Here is a 25,599-nt window from a genome sequence, read left to right as displayed (position 1 = left end):
AAAAGATACAAATCTGAGGATAGTGTGGATAAAGCAGGAGAATAGATGCTACTGCTACAGTTTGAGAGTGCTTCAACAGTTACCACATCACAGTGCCATAACTTATTTTGGAAACAGGTTAATAAATCATGCATAATACATTTATCAGTCAATTATCCTGTGCATACAAGAAAAAGGAAAATGAACACTTAACAGCACAGCTGAATCAGTAGCAGAGACAACTGTAGTGCTAAATCAGTAAATACCGTTTCTAACTCCAACACTAAGTCAATTAGATTTACATTACAGTTATGACAGAAGTTTTAGTACATCATAGTAGCATAAAGACAACATAGTTGCAGTGGTAGTGTCAGTAAAACGCAATTGCTGAATGACAGAATCAACCAGTTAAATAAACAAATAAGCAGATCAGTAGTCAGGCACATGAACGAAACGGTACATAAACTAACTTGTTTTTTTGGAGTCGCTTTACAGTGAGGAATGAAAAATTTGCCCTTTCCTTACTATAGTGCGACCTCGGAGTTGGAATATATATTTAGCGGGGGGTGTGGGAGGCACAGCTTCCCACAATAACAAGTTTGTTTTTGTACCGTTTCGCTCATGTTAGCGTTGGATATTTTTACCATTCGAGATGGTAATATAGAGCCGTTTTATTAGTGGCTCTTATTCAAATTAGCCAACAGATTTACATGATTTGCTGCTCATATAGCAACAAATGAAGTGCTTTTTTGTAATGTTTGGCTGAAACAGTGCTAACTTGATCATGTGCCAGGTATACTGCTATTCAGTTACACATTCAACAGAGACTCTGATAAGAGATACCATTAAAGCTGACATGCTGATTGATGTGGCAGTGTCACGTCTCAACTGCCTGATAACACTGGGATGTCTAATTTTATATGCAATATCTGTTGTGATCACCATTTTCCTGATTGCTGCCTAAATATTCCGGATTTTAACCATTTGCCATGTTATGTTAAAAACTCTTGCATACAAACTTTAAGAATTGCTGATCAGTGTCAACAGTGTTTGTTACCATCCCATTCCTCTTCCCTTTTCATTGCTGAGGGCGAGTCTTGGAGATCCATTGTCTAGATTGGAGTACTGCATTTTATCACTCTTACAGAGGAGGTAGGGGTTCTTTTTGTTTTTCTGGGTTGCTTAGTCTCTCGTATGTGATTCTATTGTACCGCTCTCCTCCCTCCTTAGATTTGTCCTTCAAGCTCTTTGAGTATGCTTTGTTTACTACTGTGAACTAGAGACAGAAGGAAGGAGTTGTACAGGGGAGGATGCAACGTGCTAGTCTGCATTACATTTTAATTATTTATAAAAGCCATTGCTGGTTAAGTTGGGAGTCAGATCTAGGGAAAGTCAATCAAGCCATTATTAATTAATTTAAAATAGCAAATTATTCCAACCAGGAATCCCAGTATACAGAATGATAGCAGGTGAAATTTCATGTTATGCTGTATACACCACCAGCAAGGCTGAGTAAACTGTTATTAACACCTCACTAGCAGTCATAGCAACCACAAGGATTGTTGTAGGTCTGTTAACTCAGTGTATTTTTTTCATTAAAAACTGTTTCAGTAAACCTGTGTTACATAATTATGTCTCTGAATATGTTATATATGAGCTAAATCATATGTTATATATGAGCTATATCATGTTTGTGCGTTTTCCCTCCCATTTTCTAATTTACAATAAAACACAATGGGGTTTGTAGTTGAATACTGGCGATAAACAATCCTGCACTACATCTCTCTCTTTCTCTCTCGCGCGCTATTTCTCTTTCGCTGTTAATATTTCATACTTGGACTTGTGCCTAGTATCCCACAAGCCTACTGGACATAGGAGAAGCCAAATGCTGTTGAATACATCTATTTTATGAAGTGTATATTCCATGATCTTGGAAAAATGCCCCTAATTTCTATGGCTGTTTTCTCTGATTTCAGCATCTCCCAGCTAAGGGTTACAGGCACTGCTTCATTAACAAATGTCAGTGTTTATTGGTGTCCTGACTTTGGTATTGCAACCTAAGGCAGCAGTTTGCTCATTAATTCATTTTTCCATCAGTAGCAGTTACGTATGAGCTACAGGTGTTTGGTGCCCGATCCTCCTGTTTAACATGTTACACATAAGTCAAATCTATGTACCAGAATATTACAAGTAACACACAACATGGCATTTGGCAAGCTCAGCCTCAGTGAGACTGCTTCTCCAGAATTTCATGGTAGGCACATTTTCTTAATGTAGATTATGCTGACTTGAAAGGTGCTGTCTTTGCAACATAACCAGAAAGCATTATGAATTATTTTAACAAGCCAGAAAAAGGTACAAATGCAGATGAAGATCTGTAGATTATATACCTTTCTATTACAAATAGTACGGATGAACATAGCATCTTTTTATAACTTGATTTTTCATGCCTGTTGGTTCCAGGGAAATTGTCACTGTTGAAGTGACACCCCGACCCTATGTGTAAAAATGGGAAAAGGATTTGTGGATGGATCAAGTATGTTTCACTTGCAATCACATTTTTTCAGTTATGAAATGTCTGCATTGGTTTTCCATTCCTTCTGTGCAAAAGTGTTTCATAACTGTAGTTTCACAGCATGATTTCTGGTTTGCATTCAGTTTTTTTAAACAACTTTATCTATCTTTTTATATTTTATTTATCTGAAAATGGACCTACGTCCAGTCGGACACTCCCGGTCAACAAATGTAAATAAATAAATAAAATCTATCACATTATTGATTTGATTGGCCAGTGTGTCCCTTCATCTTATTAGAACAGAATTCTGAAGTACTTGAATTCAAGTTCCATCTGAAGCACTTAATTCTTTCTCAGATGCACATCTATATACTTGTCCACACCTCACTGTAATATTCTAGTTGTTTGTGCAGCCTTTGCCTTACTTAAACCTTCTTATGCCGACTGTAAAACCATTGATGAATCTGTTGCTTTCTTCATTATGTTATTTTTCTTAGTGAAATCTGACAATAGCAGTACAATCAGGAGTCTATGACTTCCAAAGAACTGGTACCTTTATGCCACTGGCTTTCTGTCAGCCTCAGTTTGATGGTATCACTCATAGGTACATCAGAGTTTGTAACTACAAAAAAACATAACCTGGAAGAGATCAACCATATCATTTAGTCCATCAGCTGGCCAGTTCCAGACTAACTTCTCACCACTGATGATACCTTAAATTATTTTGTAAATAGTCTCATTATAAATACTTTAACCACCTGTGACACCCCTGCAATGGCCCAGTAATCAAGGAGCCTCTATCCTCACCACTGGCGACAGTTGGGGATATACACACTGGGATGATGACAATTACACACACAATATAGTGCAATTTCCCTTAAGAGCACACAGAGATCACAGTCAGTTTGTGGCTGGTTTCTCCCTCTTTGTCCAGATCCCTAATAAGACTCCCCAATGGCACAGCTAAAGGGTTGAGATCTCAGTTGAGTGGCCAAGCTAAGGCCTCCAGCACCCTCTCTGTCCAACCAGTGCTTCGTGTCCCTGCCCATGTAGCTGACACACACACACACACACACACACACACACACACACACACACACACACACACACACACACACACACACTTTGGGATTTGATTGATATGCAAACACACACACCTGGGAAAGACTGGCACAGGTTTACTAGCTATGCCCCCTTTTGCCTAGATTATAAGGTAGTTCCAGCTGCCACCAGCCACCCATATCAGCTACTATAAGGCCCTTAGCAAAGGGTGTCCAACCCTACTGTGTAATGTTAGTATTAATCCAATTTGTAGTCTGACCAAGAGCAAGGCTGTTTAGGAGCGGCCTGTACAGTGTCACCAAATACATATGCAAGTACTCTAAGAGCTTAAATATGTCTCACAAATATCAGCCACAAAGATGGGTTTGAATATATGTAATTATAAATAATAATAGTATTTAAAACAACATTGCAGGATATTCTCATATAAATAAAGAAAACATCTAAACTAATCTTTACTGTATTCCTGTCTATATCTAAATAATTACTATGCCCTAAAAAACCTTACATACAGAGCAAGGCATGTGCAGATGGTGATGATGATGAGTGGATGTTCTTGATGGGTCCAAGACAAAAAACAAAATGCACAGTCTCTCTCTGAGAGAGTTCTTAAATTAATATCACATTTTACTGCTGGGTTAGCTTGGGGGACATCACTTTGTCAACTGACTTCAGTTCCCAGGCTAAACAGAAACATAACAGAATTTAACATCTCTGTGTGAGAAATACATATCTCTCAGATCTTTGCAGATCTTGGAAGTTGTAAAACAATAAAATGCTTTTACATCTGAGACCTAGCAATTATTTCTCTTCCAAGACAATACAAAAACATCTAGCTCTAGACATTATGTCTGCTACTGAACTGAAACTGAGAGATAACATCTTTTGCTTATGGCACAGATATAAAGTAGCTTAATCTCAAGTATTCTTAAGGTTTGCTGGTTAATCTTCTGTGTTCCAGCAGGGTACACTGTGGACACATCTTAGATCAGTACATAACATACAGTTCTGTATAAATCATATCAATATTCACAAATGACATAGAATTATTTACAAAATTCCAGATAGCTGGACTGGCAGTATTTCCCTATAGCACACCACCATAAAATCCTTCAGAATTAAAGATACTTTCTCTAGCTATTGATATCCGAATCCTTATAAATCTTAAATATATCTAGGGGTAACATTTGGGCACATTATAGAATAACCAACTCCAACACCACTCTCTGTTTCAGCACTGCATAACCTTAAGGGACAATTGCAAAAGGCCAGCAAACAATGTTGATGTAACTATTTTGCAGATTTGCAAGAGTCACTTGACTTCAAACATCTTTTGGGAAGGTACTAATGAACTGTTATATCCTTGGAGGTTTCCCCAGCTCTGTCTCTTGCCCATATGATCCTGATACTATGATTGTAAAATCTGTCCCCCTACAAGCACAGCAATGTTATGGAGTGATGCTATAGAAAAGGGGAAAAGATTGAAGGGCCCAAACGTATCCTGCCAAAATCGGCAGACTTTCAATCCAGTTATTAGCTATCTTGCTTAAAATGAACAGAAGTGTTAGTGATGACAGAGTCCCCAAGATGTGGAAGAAAACATTTCTGATATCGCTTGCTTAAAGGCTGTACCTTAATTTGAAACCAACATTTTCAGTTTTATTAGCATTTTAAACAGTTCAGGCATTGTTTTAGAAGGGATGCTCTGCCTTCAGCTTTCCTATTTCTCTGAATACATCTGTATAGTCAACAGTGCTGAACATAGCTATCAGCTTTGCATACTGCCTGTTCCAGAGTGCATTTGTAATGGCCTCAATAACAGTAAGATCATTATGGCCTTGTTCCTCTAGCTATTTAAAGCCTTTAACACCTCAAGTTACAGGTGCCTCATTTCATATCTAACTGCAATTTGGTTTGATGACAATATTCTTAGTTGGTTTTGTAGCTGCTTGTATAACCACATTTGTAAAGTATTTTTTTTCCTGCTCAGCTGCATATATCAGGGATTTACTCAGGTCTTAATTCACATGCACTACTCTATAATCTTTGCACTGAACCCTTCCATCTCTGTTTCTGTATTCAGTTGTGTGATATGTAAATGACATAGCTTGTCCGTATCCCAAGCAAACCTTCAGAATGGATTTGTTAAGCATTAACAGTTGCTTGGGAAGTTTCACCTCCTCCTAAATGTGATTAACTCTGTTTTGTTTAGTAGTGAGCACTATTTTAACAGTCACTTTACTGACTTTCTCTTTAACACAAGTAGCTGGAGTGTTTATCGAAAAATTAGCTTGCACAACATACCTTGTAGTAACCCTGGGCTACTCTGGGTTTGACCTGCACATAGTGCAGTAAAAATGCTTATTCTAGGTCAAGGAATACCTCTTACCCAGATCAGAAGTAAAAGTATTACTAATGTCCTGCTCACAAAGCTTTTCAGTAAAAATCTTATTGTAACTGACCTTTTTTCTGACAATTCATCTAAAATTCAAGTATATAGCAGATGTGCCAGATTTGCATTGATTCCCATAACAGACTCATTGTAACCTTTGATCTGATGTTGTTAATCTTCGTTCATTCCTTACTGATGGGTGTCGGTTCCGTCCTCAGAACTGAGTTGGCTGTTGTAGCAAGCCTGCACCAGCCAAAAAACTCTCAAGCTAAGCTTTTATCCATAGTGCCCTTTTCCATATTACCTCAGATCTCGTTTGCTGCATATGAAACAAGACATGTCCAGACCAGCTCTCAGCTAAGTGAAAAAGAAAAAAAAAAGAAAAAAAATTGCACTTTATTCATCTGCTTTTACTATATTCGTGTTTCTTCCTACTTTATTTTGCTTTTGCCTCTTCTTAAAAGTACACAATTCTATTTATTCTGCTGCATTTCTTACTGCTTGGTAGTAGCCTGATTAAATTGTAACTTATTCTAAGTCTTTTGGTTTAAGTAATTGGGCTTCATACCAGTTGTTTTACATTAAGAAGGTTTGTGGTCTGCACTGTTGTGGCAGGACAGGTAGCTTACATCCTTCTAAGCTGGGAATTGCTGATTGAAGGCCCAGTGTCTGCTATTCTAAAAGTGTAATTAGTTCTGGCTTGAGCACTTGGGCTTCAGGCCAGTTATTCTACATTAAGAAGGTTTGTGGTCTGCACTCTTGTGGGAGGAGAGGCTGGATTCTGCCCTTCTAACCTGGGAATTTCTGGTCACAGGCTTATTGTGCCTGCTTATTTGAACTGTTTCTTTCTGAAATTGGTGCGCCCTGTTGCTGTAGCATAGACCAGATTCAGGCCTGCTGAATCTAGCTTTGTTTCTATAACTTGAGCACTGATTCAGGCCATCTTTTTTTGGAGAAGGTTCCCCTGCACCCTACTGGCAGGAGTGTGCAGTTAGAACTTGTCTGATTGAAGACTGCTGGAACAGGGCTCAGTTTTGAGCTTTTTTTCTGGTTAATTGGGTAACTTGTTTTAAATCAATTTGTTCATTTTCTATTCTTTTATATATATATATATATATATATATATATATATATATATATATATATATATATTTAAATTGCACTTTATTCATCTGCTTTTATTGTGTTTGTGTTTCTTCCTACTTTATTACTAGGGGCATTGACTACAACTCTGATCTGAGATATATAACAATAAGTATCCTTTTCTGTGAATTTGAAGTGTTTTTTGATTGTATCTGCTTTATTTTCTGTAAAACAAAATAAAACAAATGTATATATATCTGTTTCCAACCTTTCTAAGCTAGTATAGTCCAGTTTTCAGGTGAGTGCTGAATTCAGGGCTGTGTTACAAGTCTTCTTTGTTTGCCCATACCTTACTTGGATAGAAGGAAGTTTCTCTGTTCACCTGTGAGAGAGAGGGGAGCTTTGAGCAGTCTGTCTGTCCCTGGAGGAGTGGTATTAGCCCAGAAATAAGTAGTTTATTGGCCATTTTGGGCTAATGTCTATCTCTTTCATTTCCCTGCTATAAAAACTGCATTTGCCCAGTTTTGCATGCTGGGCAGCACTGGTTAGCTAGGGTATAACTATTCCTGGCTCCACAAAGTGTCCTCTTCAATTTTTCCCTTGGAACTAGACAAACTTTCAACTTATGCACTCAAACCATTCATTTCTCAGCCTGACACTTGCTCAAAACTCATAGCAAGCACTTATAAACCCTAGCACTAGACTCCCTTATACTGTACAGAAGGACAAGGCTGTCCATTCGACCTTACCAGCCAGTCAGTAAAACAGTTCACTGTACCTATCCAGGCATGTCCAAATGGCAGTTTCAGGTGTACTCTTCAGTCCATCTGGTGAATCTTGGCATTTTGAGGCAATGTTACAACTGCCTCATATACACAGACAACTCTCTCCTCCTACCACCAAACACTAATACATGCGAGAGATGCAATTATACAGCCAAACTGGAGGCTAAGCTCTCTCAACCCAAGACTGGATCAGACAGTCAAGAGGAGAAGGGAAATACTTGCAGCATACCACCAGTCTCACATAGACCCATTAAACCAGCACAGGCAAAAAACACACATAAATACACAAAAACATACTCTGAGGCTCTAAATAAAAATCTGCAAAAGCAACAGAGACCTCCAAAGCAGACTTCCAAGACACTTCCACCCCCCCCAACACAAACCATGAAACACATACTTCACAAAACCAGTGTGCCATGCAATCACAGCCCTTAAGGAAAAATAACATATCCAACGCACTAGTAATAGGTGACTCTATAATCAGGCACACTGAGGTCCCACTCGCTAGGCTGAACAAGGAGAAGGTTGCTGCCTGTCGGGTGCCAGGATCCGCCACATAACACAAGCACTCAGGTCACTCCAGACCAAGTACAAATATGACTCTGTCATTGTCCATGTTGGTGTAAGTGACCTGAGCCATACCTCCCTGGACTACATGAAAAGAGACATGGAAAAGCTCTCTGACCATGTAGCCCAGGGCAGTATGACCCTGACTCTGAGTAGCATCCTGCCCTCAAGAAGAATGATACCACGGTATAAAGAAAAAAATTATCAATTTCAACAATTGGATAAGTTTCTGGTGTCATTCAAAGGGGATCCAGTGTCTGTCCCCCTGGGATGACATGCTTGACAAGCCATGCTGCTTCGCTAGAAACGGCTTGCACCTGTCACCCTTAGGCGTTCGAATACTGACCAAGGCTCTTGCTACTCCCAGAGTGCCTTTTTTAGGCAAGGCTCAAAAGACAAACCCACCACCATAAATAGCACAAGTAACAAAAAACTGAGGGTAATGCTACACAATGCCAGAAGTCTAAACCTTAAAATGCATGCACTCGAGGCACTCCTCAGTATGGAGAAAATCGATATATGTGCAGTAACAGAAACCTGGTTTAAGGCTCCAGAGAGCACCCCAGCACTACCAGGCTGCAACTCATACCATACATTTCGGCCACAGAACCTGGACTGAAATACAAAAGGCGGGAGCGTATCCATATTCATCAAGGATACCCACACCTCCAGATTACTGGCACAGCACAATGCTTCAGAGATCATCCACATGCAACTAACAACGGGCAAAACTGCAATTCAAATTGTAGCTTGCTACAGATCACCCACCATGTCCCAGGACCCCCATTCCGCGTTTCTGGAAACACTGGGAAACATAAAGGTCCTACCACATATTGGGTGATTTCAATTATCCAAACATTAACTGGGAGAACTACTCAAGTACTAACTCCCTTGCCCAACATTTCCTAGAATTTATAAACTCAAATGCCCTGGATCAACTGGTCAACACCCCCGCCAGAGGTGACAACATATTGGACCTGGTCATCACCAACATGGGCGACCGGTGTTCCACACCGGAGGTCAGCCCCTTGCTGGTTAGATCTGACCATAAACAAATCACTTTGGAAATCCACATTCCGCCCCCACCCCTGGTCAAGATAACCACCAAGAAAAACTTTTCAAAAGCAAACTTCACATTACTTAAGACCTCAGTGGAAAGTTTCAAAGCCCCCATGCTAAATGATAATGCTGTCCAAGCTGCAAAATCCTTTACTAATGCATTCTACAGGCACACAAGAATGCATGGATCATGCCATCCCAAGCAAAACCAAGACACTCCTCCAAGAAAAGGAAACCGGTCTGGTGGACCCCTGCCATAAACAAGCTATACAACAGAAGGAGGAAACTAGTACAAAAAAAGAGTAAAATCCCAAGAAGGGAAGACGTCCCTGATCAGTATCAGCAAGAAACTACGATCCCTCATAAAATCATCCAAGTCTAGCTTCGAAAGAAAAATTGCCAAGGACTCCAAAGATAACCACAACACATTTTTTAGCTATGTCAAGAATCTAAGTGGCAATGCTCAGATCTGCTCGGAGTTAGTGCAGAATGGAACAAAATACACTGAACCGACCGATATCGCCAACATCCTAGCAGACAGGTTCAGTGCAAACTTCACCCCCCTCTCACTCCAAAAAGGGCCCATAACCATATCAGAAGAATGGAGAGCCCCTGAAATTACAGACACTCGGGTTAAAACAGCCCTCTCCAAAGCAAAAAACACAGCATCAGTGGGACCGGACGATGTCCCAGGCTGCGTCCTACATGAGCTCAAAGACGAACTAACCCCTCAACTAAACACACTGTACAAACTCAGCCTCTCCACAGGCTATGTACCCATAAAGTGGCGCACAGCATCGGTTATTCCACTCCACAAAGTTGGAGCCACAACAGACCGTGGGAACTATCGCCCTATAAGCCCTATAAGCCTGACTAGCTTGGTTTGCAAGGCTATGGAGTGCATCATCATAGAACTCATTAACAGAGACATTGGGAACCTCCAAACATTGGACCCTACCCAGTTCGGCTTTTTTACGGGCAGATCATGCCTCCTAAACCTGGTTGACTTCTTTGTGACAGTTACCAAGGCTATATATGAGGGAAATGTGGCATACGCATCCTACCTAGACCTCGTAAAGGCCTTTGATACCATTCCCCTTTCTGGTATTATAGACAAGCTCACCAGCCTGAACATAAACCCCTATGTCACAAGATGGATTGCCAACTGGCTCACGGACAGAACCCACATGGTGAGAGCTGCAGGAGCTAGGTCCGACTCTAAACTGGTTACAAGTGGCATTCCCCAGGGCTCAGTCCTAGGATCCCTCCTGTTCAGCATATACTTCTCAGAGGTACAGGCAAGCACAGGAGGACTATGATTGACCAGGTTCGCAGTCAACTGGAAACTAGGGCTATAATTGACTCTCTAGCTGACACAGATATCCTCCAAAAAGGACTCACTGAGATGGATACCTGGTGTCAAAATCATGGCCTCAAGCTAAATGTTAAAAAGTGCATAGTCATTCCCTTTAGAAAAAACAAAGTACCCACAAACTACCACATTAGTGGTAGTTCCCTAAATATAGAAGACCCAAGTAGATAGTAATCTCTCCTTTGATAATCACACTGCCAAAGTGGTTAGAAAATCCTTCTATGTGGCCCACCTAATCACAAAAGGGTTCGCATCCAGATCAAAAGAGGTCATTGTGCCCCTCTAGTCATCACTCCATCATACAGTACAATGCCCCATTTGGGATGTACCTTACAAGACACCTGCAACAGCTGGAAAGACCACAGAAGTATCTCACCAGGAGGATCACTGGCCTCAAACATATGCCCTATGCAGCTCGACTGAAGAAACTCCAGCTGTACTTGGCTGCATACTGCCTACTCAGAGGTGATCTCTGCCTGACATACAAGGCCATGTCCAACCCAGAATTGATGGACATGCTTCACCTAAAGAAAACCATATCCCCTCAAGCCACACGCTCTAGGGATTTAAACCTCACCACTACAGCAAATAGGACATGCTGGAGGGATAGATTCCTGTCCCAGAAACTACCCATGCTTTGGAACAAGATTCCACTCTACATTAGGCAGAGCGCCTCACTAACATTCTTCAAGAGAAGCCTTGACGAGTGGATGGTAAACAGAAAGTTTACCCCGGGGATCACGTCAGTGGCTCTTGTGGACAGAGGCACAGGGAACTAATCTATGATACTGAATTCAAACTATCAGAACCGAAGGCTAAAATTCCCAAGCTACCAGTACCCTTGGTACTGAGGCCTAAACCTTCATTTTTGGCACCGACTTCAGTTCCAAGGCAACCAACAACTTCGGAGCCGTCTTCTTCAGCACCTAGGCCCACACCGACCATGGCTCTGACTATTTCTTCACCAGCTCCGACTCGTCTTTCAGCACCAAAAATAGTTGTCCCAGATCCGGTCACTTCCCCCCTCCCTGTACTTCATATTGGTGTTTCGACCTTGGTGCAGAAAGGTAAAATTATTCCTCAGACCAGATATTCCCTTTCGGTGGACCCATTTTTTGGCCAGCAATACAGCCCCTTTTTGGAGCGCCCTACTTCACCTTTGGGGATGTCCACCCAGTCTTTCTGAACTTGACGTAGTGAGGCTTGTGGATCGGCTTTTGGCGGCCAGAGAAATTTCTACTCCATCAAAACCCTCCCTCCCATCTGGAGCCAAGGGTTCTTCTCCAAGGACTCCACAATATTTTCAGTCTTCAACCTCTTTGCAGGTTTTGGAGCATTTGGAACCAGTGCCGACTCAGATTCCAGCTCTTTTAGTACCGATGGTAGCTCTTAACATGGTTGTGGAGACTACCCTTTGGTTTTCGACTCTTTCAGAGCCGGGACATCTTCGGGACTGAGACTGACCTGTCAGCACTGAGTTCCCTCATACGGCGTCTCCATTTCGCATGTCTGCCACAGTTCCAGAAGCGTTGATAAAGCCACCTGCTCCCGGGGCTCCCTCCTTGGCAACAGGTTCTTCAGAGCTGGGTGTGACCCCGGTCCTGAGTTTGTTCTTCTCTGTTCTGGGCTACCACCCCTTTTTTGGAGGACCTGCTTTTCAGGTGATGGAGAGAGCATTGGCCTTTCCAGGTTCTCAGTTGGTCCCCTTGGCATCAGAGATCTGCCCTCTCCCTTCCTCTGAGTCACAGCCGATGCAGCCCACTACTCATGGACACCAGGCTCGGGAGCCTCAAGACACCCTTGGACAAGGTTCCCCCTCTTCAGGATCCTCCTCTGATGCTCCCTTCGAGGAGGTTCCTTGCAAGAGATCATGGACGAGGAAGCACATTGATTCCCCAGAGGAATCTTTGACCGAAGATATGGACTATGATGAAGGGGAAGGGTCCCCACGGTCACCCCCTGATGATGTCTCCTTTGCAGACATCTTGGAAATTCTGAAGCAGCGGGGTGATTGGAAGTCCACCACCCCCTCCTCTGAGGAGTCCGCATTCTTTCAGGCTTTCCAGGCCTGGCCCTCTACCTTCTGGGTGACCCCGCCTGCAGATGAACTTATCCAACTCATTGTGCAACACGCGTGAAAGAGTCCTGATACGATTGAGCGTATCCCCCGTAGGCCAGACAGAAATTCTTTCCTGTCCAGAAAGCAACCCACAGTGGTCCAATGGCCTTCCGGTAGATGCTATGGTTGTGGCGGCAGCCACACAAAAAGTGCTAGCCGAGGAGAGCTGTACTGTCCATCCCCTAAACAGGGAGTCTCGGGCAATAGACAGACTTGGGAAGTGGGTGTTTTCTTCAGTGACCTTTGCCATCTGGTCTCTGAATTATGTGGCACATTTTACTCTGCTTCATAGAGACCTGATTTCAGAACTCTGAGAAACCCTGGCAGGTGCAGTGTCTGATGAGGTATAGGACAAAGTTGCCTCACAGCTTGTGACCCTGGAGTCCATTTCTTACTCGTCCATGAAGTTGATTTCCCAATGTACCCAAGGGGCAGTGAGGGCAGCGGGCGTGGGCGTTGTTACCAGAGGCCACATCTGGATGTATCTATGTGACTTCGTGGATCCTTTTTAAGTCTTCCTTCATAAATGCCCCCATAGAGGCCTCCCCTCTTTTTGGCCCAAAGGTAAAAGACACTTTAGCCAGGTGTGAAAAGGACGGTAAGATGTTGTCTGCCATGGGTGCATGTTTTTCTACACCTCAGCGATCCTACTCCAGGAATCAGAGGAGAGGAAAAATGTGGTACAGAAAATCCCAAGATCCTTTCTGTGATACACGTAGCGAGTTTTCACCCTAGGTTAAAGGGGGTGCTCAGTTGAAAGATGCCTTTTCAGGGGCATAGGTAGTCTGCATAACCAGGGGTCCATCGATTCTTTCTCCGTACAGCCCTATCAGTGCTCCTGAAGAGCAGCCTGATTGCTTGCCTCTGGAAGCAGTCAGGGGTCGTTTTTCTGTGCACCACTTTGCCTGACAAAAAATAACTATAGATTCTTGGGTGCAGACAATCATCACCAGAGGTTATCACATCCCCTTCAGTATTTTCTCAAGGCCTTTGAGGCGCATTCCTGATGTTCCACCCAATCAAAGGGAATCAGTAGCCTTAGAAATTCAAAAGCTGCTTCAAAAAAAGTCATTCAAACAGTCCCTCCAGACGAAATAGAATCCAGCTTTTACTCATTGTTCTTTTTAGTGCCAAAGAAAACAGGGAACTGGAGGCCAATTCTAGACCTCAGCATCCTAAACAAATTCATCAAACAAGCAAAATTCCAGATAGTCACGGTGCAGTCTATTCTCCTATTTCTGGGCAAAAACGATTGGATGTGCTCTGTAGATCTTCAGGATGCATATTACAACATAAAAATGGACAAACGCTTCAGAAGGTTTCTCTGTTTACGGCTGGGAGCCAATCACTACCAATTTCAAGCACTGCTCCTTGGCCGGTCTACAGCCCCCAGAGTGTTCTCCAAATGTATGGCAGCAGTAATAGCTCACTTGAGACTGCAAGGATTTCAAGTGTTTCCATATCTAGACGATTGGCTCCTCACCACCCCAGCCAAGCATCTACTAATCATAGCAACCCATTATAACCTATGTCTCTTGGAACACCTAGGTATAACAGGAAACAAAGACAAATTCAAGCTAATTCCAACTGAAAGACTGGAGTTTATCAAAGCAGAGTTCTATACCCAATCTTGTCTGGTCTGCCTCCCTCCTCACAGGATACAACGACTCAGATCACAGCTCCGAGTGATACTCCGTTAGGACAAAGTACCGTCACAGACAGTCCTTCAACTTCTAGGGTCTGTGGTGGCATCTGTAACAATGGTCTCATTAGCAAGACTGCACATGAGAATTCTTCAGTGGCTTTTGCTGACACAAATGTCCCCCTTGAATCTCCCCATGTCTTTTTAGATCAGGATAACAAATCATTGCAAACAGGACCTGATTTGGTGGATGAAGCCAGAAGAGAACCTATGGAGTTGACCTTTCTCCCCTACTCAGCCTAAAGCCATAGTGACCACAGACATCTCCCTGATTGGTTGGGGGGGGTGCTACCAGAGAAAGACTGTCCAAGGCACTTGGTCATCCACTGAGGTCAATCTGCATATCAGTGTTCTAGAACTGAGGGCGGTGCTTCTAGCATTGCAAGCATTTCAGTCCAGTCTGACAACCTGTCAGTAGTCTGGTACATCAATAAACAAGGCGGAACCAAATCCTACCCCTTGTGTTGAGAGGCCATGAGAATTTGGAAGTAGGTGATAGTGTCCAACTGCTTTCTGATAGCAACACACATTCCCAGGGATTCCATTGTGATTGCAGACAAGCTGAGCAGATGCATCCTCCTGCCTCATGAGTGGTTCCTCAATCCTGTCATAGCAAATAAGATTTTTGATAGCTGGGGCCAGCCTTGCTGTGACGTATTTGTGTCCTCCAAGAATCACAAATGCAGCAGCTACTTTGCCCTAATTTCCCCGAAAGGGGAATCTCAGAGGAACGCTCTTGTACAGGATTGGCCTACAGGACTTTTTTATAGTTTCCCTCCACTTCCACTGATTCCATAAGTCTTGATGAAAGCTTGTCTGTGAAAAGCAAAGTAATCCTCATTGCACCTTACTGGCCTCGACAAATATGGTTTCCCTTCCTTTGGCTTCATCTGCTACAGCTTCCTTGGGTTCTGGATCCAATTCTAGAACTACTATCACATCCACAGGGACTGACATATCCAAAGTTATCAAACCTCAAGCTAACAGCTTGGTTCCTCCACTTCCGATGATTGCCAGCCAGAACAACCTGTCCTCCCCTGTTCATCACATTGTTCTGGCTTCCCATAAACCATCCACCAGACAACTTTATCTCAGCAAATGGAAGAGATTCATTAAATGGTCTTGAGTTAAAGGAATAAATCCCTTTTCAGCACCACTATTCATGGTTTTAGATTATCTATCCAGCCTCCTTGACTCAGGAAATGCAGCTTCTTCCATTCAAGTAAACTTGGCCACAATTTCTAACTTCCACAATGGCTTCAAAGGTTCATCCCTAATTTCTCACCGGCGCTGTAAATCCATTTTGAAGGGATTTTTACATATCAGACTCCCCCTTCAAACAATCAGTTGAGCCATGGAATTTGACTTTGGTCCTGCAAACCTTAACTCGCCCTCCCTTTGAATCCGCAGCCAATTGTTACTTAAAATATTTATCCTGGAAAACCCTATTCTTGGTGGCCATTACTTCAGCTAGAAGAATTTCTGAATTACAAGCCTTGTCCGTAAAACGTCCCTACATGATCTTCCATAAGGACAGAGTATCACTCCGGACCAATCCCTCATTTTTACTTAAGGTTGTCTCTGATATGACTATTAACCAAATGGTTGATCTACCAGTCTTCTTTCCAAATTTCTCCAATAAAGGAAAATATTCCTTGCATTTGCTTGATGTTCACAGACAACTGCATTTTTACCTAGACAGAACTAAATCCATACGAAAGTCTGACCAATTATTTATAGCATACTCAGGCCCAAAATTGGGAAGCCAGTGTCCAAAGTTAGCTAATGTAAATGGTTGAGAGATTGCATTACCTTTATCAACGTAACAAGGTAGCTTTACCTTCTAAGATCAAAGCACATTCCACAAGATCAATTGCAACTTATGTTGCTTTCCATGCAAGGGCTTCCATGAGTGACATTTGTGTAGCAGCAACATGGGTTTCTCCTCATACCTTTATCATGCATTACAAATTGGATAAGGTCTTCAGGGGGAGAGCCTCCTCTGGTTCAGTGGTACTCAGGAGTATTTTCCATAGGCCATCCAGGAAACAAGGTAGCTAGGGACTCTGTCCCATCAGTAAGGAATGAATGAAGATTAACAACATCAGATAAAGAAATTATGTTCTTATCATAACATTCCATCTGTGTTGTTGATCTTCATTCATTACATCCCCCCACCCCCTCTGTAAGACTCTTGGGGGTTCAGACGTGGTCCTAGCCTATGATAAGGAAATTGCTCAGAAAAAGCCTCTGCCTTTCTCTCTCTACTCTGTCCTTTCATTACGGGCAAACTCAATCTGAGGTAATATGGAGAGGGGCACTTTGGGTACAAGCTTAGCTCTAGAGTTTTTTGGCTGGTGTGGGTTTGCTATAACAGCCGACTCGGTTCCAAGGATGGAACTGACACCCATCAGGAATGAATGAATGAAGATCAACAACACAGATGGAACGTTATGGTAAGAACATAATTTCTTTTTAATAGTTGAATGGAGTGTCATTCTTCTCAAAGTTGACTCTGTTTTACTTCATTTCTTGTATCTCTTTGTAATCTTGTCATTTCCATGATCTTTCCTGGTGTGGTTGCACTCCATCCTGAAAAATTTCTTCTATGCAGCCCAACTCACAAAGAGAAAAAAATTGCTACCCTTCTGGTGACGTCTTCCTTTCAGACTGTGTCAGCAGTAACTGGAGTAAGCTTTTTTTTTAATAAAAAATAGTAAGAATATTTTATAAATAAAAAAAATACACACACACACACACACACACACACACACACACACACACACACACACACACACACACACACACACAGAGCTTATATGAGCTGTTGTTAGCAAAGAGCTTATGCAAGCTCCTAGCTACAGTTACTAATATTCTCTTAAGGATTCATGATATTAACTGAAGCTTCTTATATGAATGCTGGTACTCCACTCATGTCCCATTGACAACTGTCAATTGAGCCTCCTAACTTATCAGTTAGTGCAGTGGGCTAAGCATGGTTTTATTGTGTCAGAATTTCATGGTTCAAATTCTTTTTGTCCGGAAGTTATCAAAGAGGACTAAATCTATGACTTTTGTTAATGGGTTGCTTTCTGTGCTAAGGGATCATGGTTTGAACGTACCTTCTACCTTCATTTGCCTACTGTGTGACCTGGAGGAAGTCACTTAATCAGACAGTGCTTTAGGACAGTTGGGAATTTTGGCCAGGGCCCTTAATGGTCTTATAGGCTGCATGCCTAGTTACTTCCTGTGGACCTTATGCACAAGGCTGCCACCTCTTCACGTCACCCTGGTTATGATACTGCCTTTTGTCTGTGTCCACTGTTAAGATAAATATATATAAATATGTAGTCTGTCTATCTGTTAATCTGTGCATATTATTTTATTTGCGAACCAGATAACTGATATATGTTTTGTTAACTAGGTAAATTAACTGCTACTAGGACTCTTTTTTAGCAATAACCTTGTCCAAAGGCAGACAGTAGATATATAAATTGCAAATAACTGCATATACTGCAGATGGCATGACCAAAAATTGAGATGGCTTTTCCACTTTTTCATACAAGGGAAGGTCATAATTAGAAAGGCAGTGTGTGTATGCATGGCTGTACAGTATATGAACAGGACACAGTCAGTATGGGCTAAGATTAAAACTGTTGTTCTTTGTCAGACTAAACATTCTGGAGATCACTTTTGTCTGTGATTACCAGTTTCATCAGACCTATAGGTGCATGTTTTTAACCAGCTCTTGTTGTAGAGGGAAGTGAAATTAGTTCTTACAGCGGCTTGTGAGTGACTAGTGACTAAGGTATATAATTTAAAACTAAAACAAGTACTTTCACTTGGATTGGCTAAGGTACAAACATTGGTCATACAAGACATCATATTGGAAGTTTAGATCCTGAGTCGCGCACCTCAGCAAGGAACTTCTAGATCCTGAGTTGCAGGTTTTAACAGTTACAATACAAGGACATCTCTCTTCTTACTGAGTGAGAAACCTCTATGAGTCGCACATTCCACTGAGATTAATTACAAGACAATAGCCAAAGAAGTCATCACTGCTGTGGCAGAAAGTCTTCAGGTTTCTAATGATGTACCTTTCATGGACTGATATAGGTTTGAAGTCAGGCTGGATCTACTTTCAGCTGTTACATTACCAGTATGATTCCTGAAGAGGAGTCCTGAAGTTTATCTCCCACCTCATCAGAGGAGGAGCAAGTTATTTATGATGCTCACAGTTTTCTCATTGCAATTTATCTGACCATAAAAATTCTTCTTTTAAATCATTAGGCTGTCCTCTGCAATATATTAACTTCCATAAACCCATTAACATTAATGGTGAAAGTTTTGAGATGTGAAATTTCATTTTCTAAGATTGTCAGAATTACATAAAATCCCAGAATTTGCTGGAAAAGTACCCCTTCCAAGTGTTCATGATTTATGGAAGAATTCTATATATCCTTGTAGTTAATCATTTCAAAGGCCAGGCTGACCTTTTATGGGAATTTGATAGAGTATTCTGTTTTCTGTTACAGTTTAAAATCACAGCCTGAGAACATGAGGGAAAACTAAAACAGCAACACCAAGATCATTATTCTCAGACATCGCTTCAATTCGTAGAAACTGCCTTTTTTCAAAATGATTTATGTTTTGAGAGCTTATACTTGACTATTTTCAAAAAGAGAAATATAGATGCAAACTACCATTTTTGCTTTATCACAATGTTTTGCTTTAGTTTTAATGTTACGCTGCAAGGTATAAACTTTCTCCTTTTTGCAATTATCTGCATATACACTCATTCATAGATAGTTACTATGTATGCAGTGTAGGAGACCATTAAAATGCACTTATCAATTTTTTTATGAAGTGGTTCTAGTGTAGAACAGCCTTGTGTTAGGGTCAAGAAACTTTGTAAAAGGCCTTCTCATGTCTATGTCGATAGTAAAAACACTGGGATACCAGGCAACCCTCCATCAATAACAAACACTTTCATTCTTGCAGAATGCAAACATAAAACTGTCTATAGGGTATGCATTAGGCCTGGTCTGTGTGGTCTGAGGTTGCTAGTAGCTACTTCAGTCTCTTTATCCACATCCTCATGAAGAGCTTATAGTGTACATTTAGAATGGCAGAAGGGCAATACTGGGCAAGGTTGACAGGGCACTAGTTATGCTTTGGGTGCACAAATATCAGAAATGCCTTCAAAGATTCCAGAGAAGGGCCCTGAGAGGTTCCATCATGAATGTTCATCCATCTGTAGCAACTCTGCACTGTTTGATTTAGAAGAGTTTAACATATCTAGTAGGGCAGTGGACCTTCTGCCATATCACTTTTTAAGATGTGAATGACTTCTTTGATGTCATCTTTTATAAAAGGTCTCCAAGACAAAATGGTCCTGCCCTTGTATCAGCGTGACTTACTAAGTTCCTGTCATATACAGTCTTGACCACACATATATCAGCACAAATCTTCACACTTCTGTTAAAGTAATCTGTTTACAGGTCGCAAGTGAATTTTAGCTATTTGGATAAATGTGCATGTGTCAGAGGCATCACATCTTAAGTGGTATACAGAGTTTGGTAAATCCAGTACCATTCCACAACAAACTTATTTGCAGAACCAATCTAAGGGCAGAATTCAGTTGCCTTACTCCTGCAAGGCAAGTTGGCCGCACATGCAGAACAAATGTGTAGTCATTTTATCTTCTTTACAGCTTAACAAATATCCATCATGGCAGATTCATCTTCTGAAATGCTCTCCCTTTGTCTTAACATCCTCTTTCACCTCCTCAAAGAATGTGTTGGTCTTCTGTATGGCAGTCAGGACTGTAATTTCACTGATGCTGAAATGCTAGGGTCTTCACCACAAGTAAAGCAACAGTTTTTTAGGATTTGTCCTCTCTTAATTACAATTCCTGAAGGTGGGGGTGGGGACAAAGTCTTTTTGCTGTGTAGCATGTGTAGCCATTGTTGGACCTTTGCTGCTCTTTGAACCATGGTTTCTCCTTTGAAACACAGATTTGTTCTAAAAAGACAAAAATCAAATATTAATATCCCTTGGAGAGGCATTAACATTTGTAGGTTATGATGGCAAAATTTGAAGAGCTTGAGCACTAACAAGATTTTTGAAATCAACCTAACCCACCAAATGATTGTGTTTTGCTTCAGGGGAAAGTTAGCGTTATGCTCCACCTCTTTTAGCTGCTTGTTCTTGTCTGTTGTGCTGGGTTCTCAGGTTGCTGCCCTGGTTTCTGAGTGAGGTTTGGCAGCTTTTCTTCAGATGATGTATCTCAACAAATCTGTACAATTCAGCAATCAGCTAAATTTCTAGCACCACATTTGAGAGTTTAGTGAAGTACATAACTGTAAACTTTGTATCTGAGTCATTCATTTTTCTGCAGGTTATTGTTCACATTCATTGCATGCTGGGATAACGTCTCTACGAGACTGTTGCCTTCTTCTGCCAGCAGTTTCAGATATTCATTTTTTTGAGGATAGCTTAAGTATTTGAGGTTTATTGTATATTTTCCCAGACATCTGTGCTTGATAAAATTGCACAAAACAGGTAGAAGATAAAGACCTGTAAAATTATCACTTTTACTAAACTGTCAGAATGTATGCTTGGAAGTCAGGTGTAAAGAGTCTTGACTGTGCCAGGAGTTGTTTGTAATGTACAAGGCATATTCACAAAGAAGATATATCACCTAGGACTTGAAGCTAGATTGGCCCTCATTTTCTAGTTCCTGTACCAGCTGAAGTGCAGAGCAGTTGAGACCCAGTGTTAGCTGCTGGAGCACATTACATTTTATCCTTTCACAGCCTATAACTGAAAAAGGGATGCACATCAGTAGCACCAGACTTTTTTCCTTTGTTTGTATGTGTTTTAGAAATGTAGATGTCTCCACGTCTTTGAGAGGGAATGGATGCATGTGACAAGATAGAACTGAAGGGGACATATTTACAAATAAAGACTTTTACAGGTCATTGTAACATAGTTAAGTACAATGACTACGAATCTGGGATTGACATGCTGGCTCTTATTGTAGTAAAGTGAATTAATTTTGGTGTCTCAGGATGTCTTGAATACAGTAGCCACTGGCACTGCATTTAACAAAATTTCTGCAGTCAGTAGTACAATGAAAATTGTTGTTCCAGGGTACCACTCCACACTGCTATATTCATTACATCGTAGGCACAGTTTGCCTATGCTCAAAGAAGATCTGAGATTTTTATATTTAAATATTAAAAATCTTTGCATACTGTGCAGTTCACAACTTGGTGGATTTTTATTCCATGGGCACAGAAAGCCCACACAAAAGGTTGTGAGGTCTAAAACTTTTTACTTTTTATCTCCTGTTTGTGCACACCCATAAGCTCTGTAAAAATGAGCACTGTGACTTGTTTTCCACTTTATGCTATTTCCCTACATGCAAGTATTGTTCAAAAATGGAACTCACCTAGTGGAGCTGTAAGTGACCACTTCCCCTGCATACAAAAAGGTCTGTCTTCATTAAGAGGAAGAAGAATGGGGACTGGTCGCACTAGTCATGTATATGAGCCTCTTTTAAACAGGCACTGTACACCTTTTTTGTTATACAAGAGAATATTACCCTTTTATTTTGAATGTCAGGAGATAATGAGCCTTGTAAAAATGGACACAGCCTCTCGTATTACTCGTGAGCTTTATTACAGTACTTTTTCTAGTCTATCACATGTAATATGAGAGGCTGTGCCCACTTTTACAGGGGTCATTATCTCCTGACATTTAATAAAAAAGGTTAATATTCGCTTATATAACAAAAAAGGTTTACAGTGCCTGCTTATAAGAGGCTCATATACACCTGTCTAAGCTGTGTCAGTTCAGATCTGTGTTAAAGATGGCATGGCACTTATTTAGTGTAAAATAAGGGGTGTTCCTTTTGTTCTGACCGAAATTATGGTATTCATTGTAAATAGCCAATGTTCAAATGCTTTCTTAAGATACAGACCCTATTTTTTATGTTAATATAGTTGCTTTTAAGAATCAGATGAATTTTTATCACTGCAACTGATGTTTTACAACAGTCTGTGTTTTAATTGTGATTGAATTTTTGTTAAACATTCATGCTGCTCATTCATTGTAACTGTCTGAAGAAGTTATATTTGTTAAGTAATGAAAGTATGTATCCATATTGTTGTAGATTAAATAGTTTTAGTATTTTGCAGTACTTTGTATTCTCTTGTTTATTCTTTTTTTTTTTTTAATTTTTAAAATGGTTCACCTCCACCAAAGTAAACTGATGAATTAAAAGGCAATATAAAAGGACTCTGGCCGACTAAGTTTGCAGATAACTCCAAGCTAGGAGCAATCATTGAATCCCCAATTGACTTAGTCATCCTGCAGGAAGTTTTGTCCCATATAAATAACTGGTGCCAAACTCATGGACTAAAACTAAATGCCAAAAAAATTGTGTTATTGCATCCTTCGGGAAGTTATCTACCCCAGGGAATTAACACATTGACAATGCCCCCCTAAAAGCTGACCCAGTTCGGGCTTTGGGAACTTATGTGGACAGTGACTTAACTTTCGACCAATATGTGTCTATTGATATAAGAAAGTCTTTCTATATTGCACAGCTTATAAACAAAGGGAGTATGATTAGATCTAGGGATGTCATTGCCCCCTTTACTCAGACCTCTTTAGGCCAGTCATTGAATGTATTGCTCCCTTTGGCATGTATCTTTCCAGATACATGCAACAACTGAAATAATCAAATAGATACCTTAGTAAAAGGTACAAGGCCTAAGCATGTCCTACATGGGCGAAATACAAGCCCTGTCACTATATTCTGTGTCCTACATACTGCTAAGAAGTGACCTGTGTCTGGCATCCAAGACATGCTCTGACCCATTACTGATGGATGTACTGCACATAAGCAAGTCAAATGGCATCAGAAATACTCAGTTTAGGGATCTAAACCTCTTTTGTAACATCAGCAGAATGGTTTAGAGATACAGGTGTATCTTGCAGAGGATACCACTGCTATGGAACAGACTCCCCATCCACATTAAACAAAGTTCATCCCCATCCACATAAAACAAAGTTCATCCCCATCCATATTCAAGCACAACTAAATCTATGGATGGGAAACGGAAAGTTTTCCCCAGGAATGCCCCATGTACTACTAATGTACAGTGGTAGTTTCTAAATGCACTATCCCATGCATGGGTCTCCTCAAATTGTCTATGTGATCCCAGTTATTCTCTTTAGGGGTATTATATAATTATCAACCATGGGATGGGTAAGGCCAATCTATAACCAAAGGGGATAGGCCATTTTGAGCACAAAAAGTGAAACAGGCTATATTTAAAATTGTTCGCAAGGGCAGATAGCCTAGTACTTACATACAAACTATTATTTTCTACTGTATTTTGCTGACTACTGGTTCTTAGTAAGGCTAATTACTTATTCAGAATAGGTGTGCACCCTTTAATGATAGCATTTATAGCATAACTGGTTTGAGTGATGAAGGTGTTTAGCAGTGGTAAGGGAATCTGGTGTAGGGTCTTGAGGACATAAGTGATCCCAACCAATGACTGGTCTGTTAGGCAACCAAAAAACTGAAATTATATAAACAGAAAATACAGTAAGAGGGGCAGAGGCCAGCTGAAATTAGCCTTTAAGATGTTAATCGCTGTTATTCATGGATAACAGATGAGCTCTGTATTGAGATTAAAAGGTCAGTATTTGTTGAACTAACCTCAGGAACCCTTCTTGGTGAGTCTACAGTTTGCTTTACCATCTTTTCCATTATGTGTGTGTGTGTGTGTGTGTGTGTGTGTGTGTGTGTGTGTGTGTGTGTGTGTGTGTGTGTGTGTGTGTGCATGTGTGTGTGTGTGTGTGTGTGTGTGTGTATAAATTTTTGTTTTTGCAATAATGTAGCTGTTATGTTTCTGAAAGGTTTTGGAAGTAAGAAGGGTCAGATGTGATGAAAGAAAATTGTGCTGTTGATCATAAATAAGAGGACACAAATATAATTAGTTGCTTTGATTCTGAACTGATATTAGAGCTGCTTCATCTTCTTTCTTCCTAGGAAGGTAGTGAAAATTAAACAACCTTCTTCTGAAGAGTTTAACAATGAGTAGGAGTGTCTTATCAGTTTGCAGAACAGTTCTGCTGGCTGTCTTCTTAGCCAGTTTCAGAGCAATGTTATATCTGAAGCTAATTAAGGGACCAGACAGTGTTTTAAGTTTGTGTCACAAGCACTTTATTGCATATTATTTCAATTCTAAATGCATCACAAAAAATATTAAATTATCCTCTAAGAACTTGCTTATGTTTTTCAAATTCTTCATCTTGCATCTTTAACAGGTGTAGAAGAACTCAAGGAATTGTCAGTTTGGTGACAGCTAATCCTTTTTGCCAGTCTTTTGGACTTCTGCTGCTTTTTGCTTTGGGAATTGAAATCATGGTGAGTAACTCAAACTTTTAGAATACTTTGTTACATATGCTTTGTACTGCTGTCATTGCATTCATTGCCAGAGATTTGAATCTGCTGTCCCTTTTTTTCCAGGTTCTCAGCTTTTTTTATCGCTCAGTGCTTACTCTTGGTTTGATTGCATTTGCCGGATGGCCACTGTTCACCAAATTGTGGACTCAAACTAGGGTAGGTATCATACAGATAAAGTTCCTGTTGCATGTCATCTCCGCTTGTTAGCAATCTAGCTAATATTTCCCTACATTGCAGTTTTTAAAAGATGTTGTAATGAATATTTAAAAAAGTATGTGGTGCTCTTCTGTGGAATAAAGTGTCATTTTAGGTTAGTCACAGCCCATATGCTGCTACACTAAGGAGGCATGTTAGGTATTTTTGTGTTCACTGTACCCAGAAATTTAAGAGATAACCTTAGTTAGGAGTTGGCATTGTTTATTTGGTTTAGACATCAATACAACAACATGATGGTATCACAACATTATCTATGCAG

At 40.8% G+C, this 25,599-nt stretch overlaps 1 protein-coding gene across 4 annotated transcripts in view; it reads left to right on the top strand.

The window, feature by feature from the left end:
* The window catches only part of PIGN (phosphatidylinositol glycan anchor biosynthesis class N), a 1,150,670-nt gene that overhangs the window by 586,984 nt on the left and 538,087 nt on the right, over positions 1 to 25,599 (top strand). For all 4 annotated transcript variants that reach the window (XM_044065181.1, XM_044065178.1, XM_044065179.1 and 1 more), the window contains 2 exons: positions 24,986 to 25,085; positions 25,188 to 25,280. In XM_044065181.1, coding sequence (XP_043921116.1) covers positions 24,986 to 25,085; positions 25,188 to 25,280 — 193 coding nt within the window. The remainder of the gene's footprint in view (positions 1 to 24,985; positions 25,086 to 25,187; positions 25,281 to 25,599) is intronic.

The sequence above is a fragment of the Protopterus annectens genome, chromosome 3.part0, assembly GCF_019279795.1.
Source record: "Protopterus annectens isolate FY-2018-M chromosome 3.part0, PAN1.0, whole genome shotgun sequence".
Classification (NCBI taxonomy): Eukaryota; Metazoa; Chordata; order Ceratodontiformes; family Protopteridae; genus Protopterus; species Protopterus annectens.
Note: the sequence above shows the minus strand (reverse complement) of the source record. Positions and strands in the feature narration are given on the sequence as shown.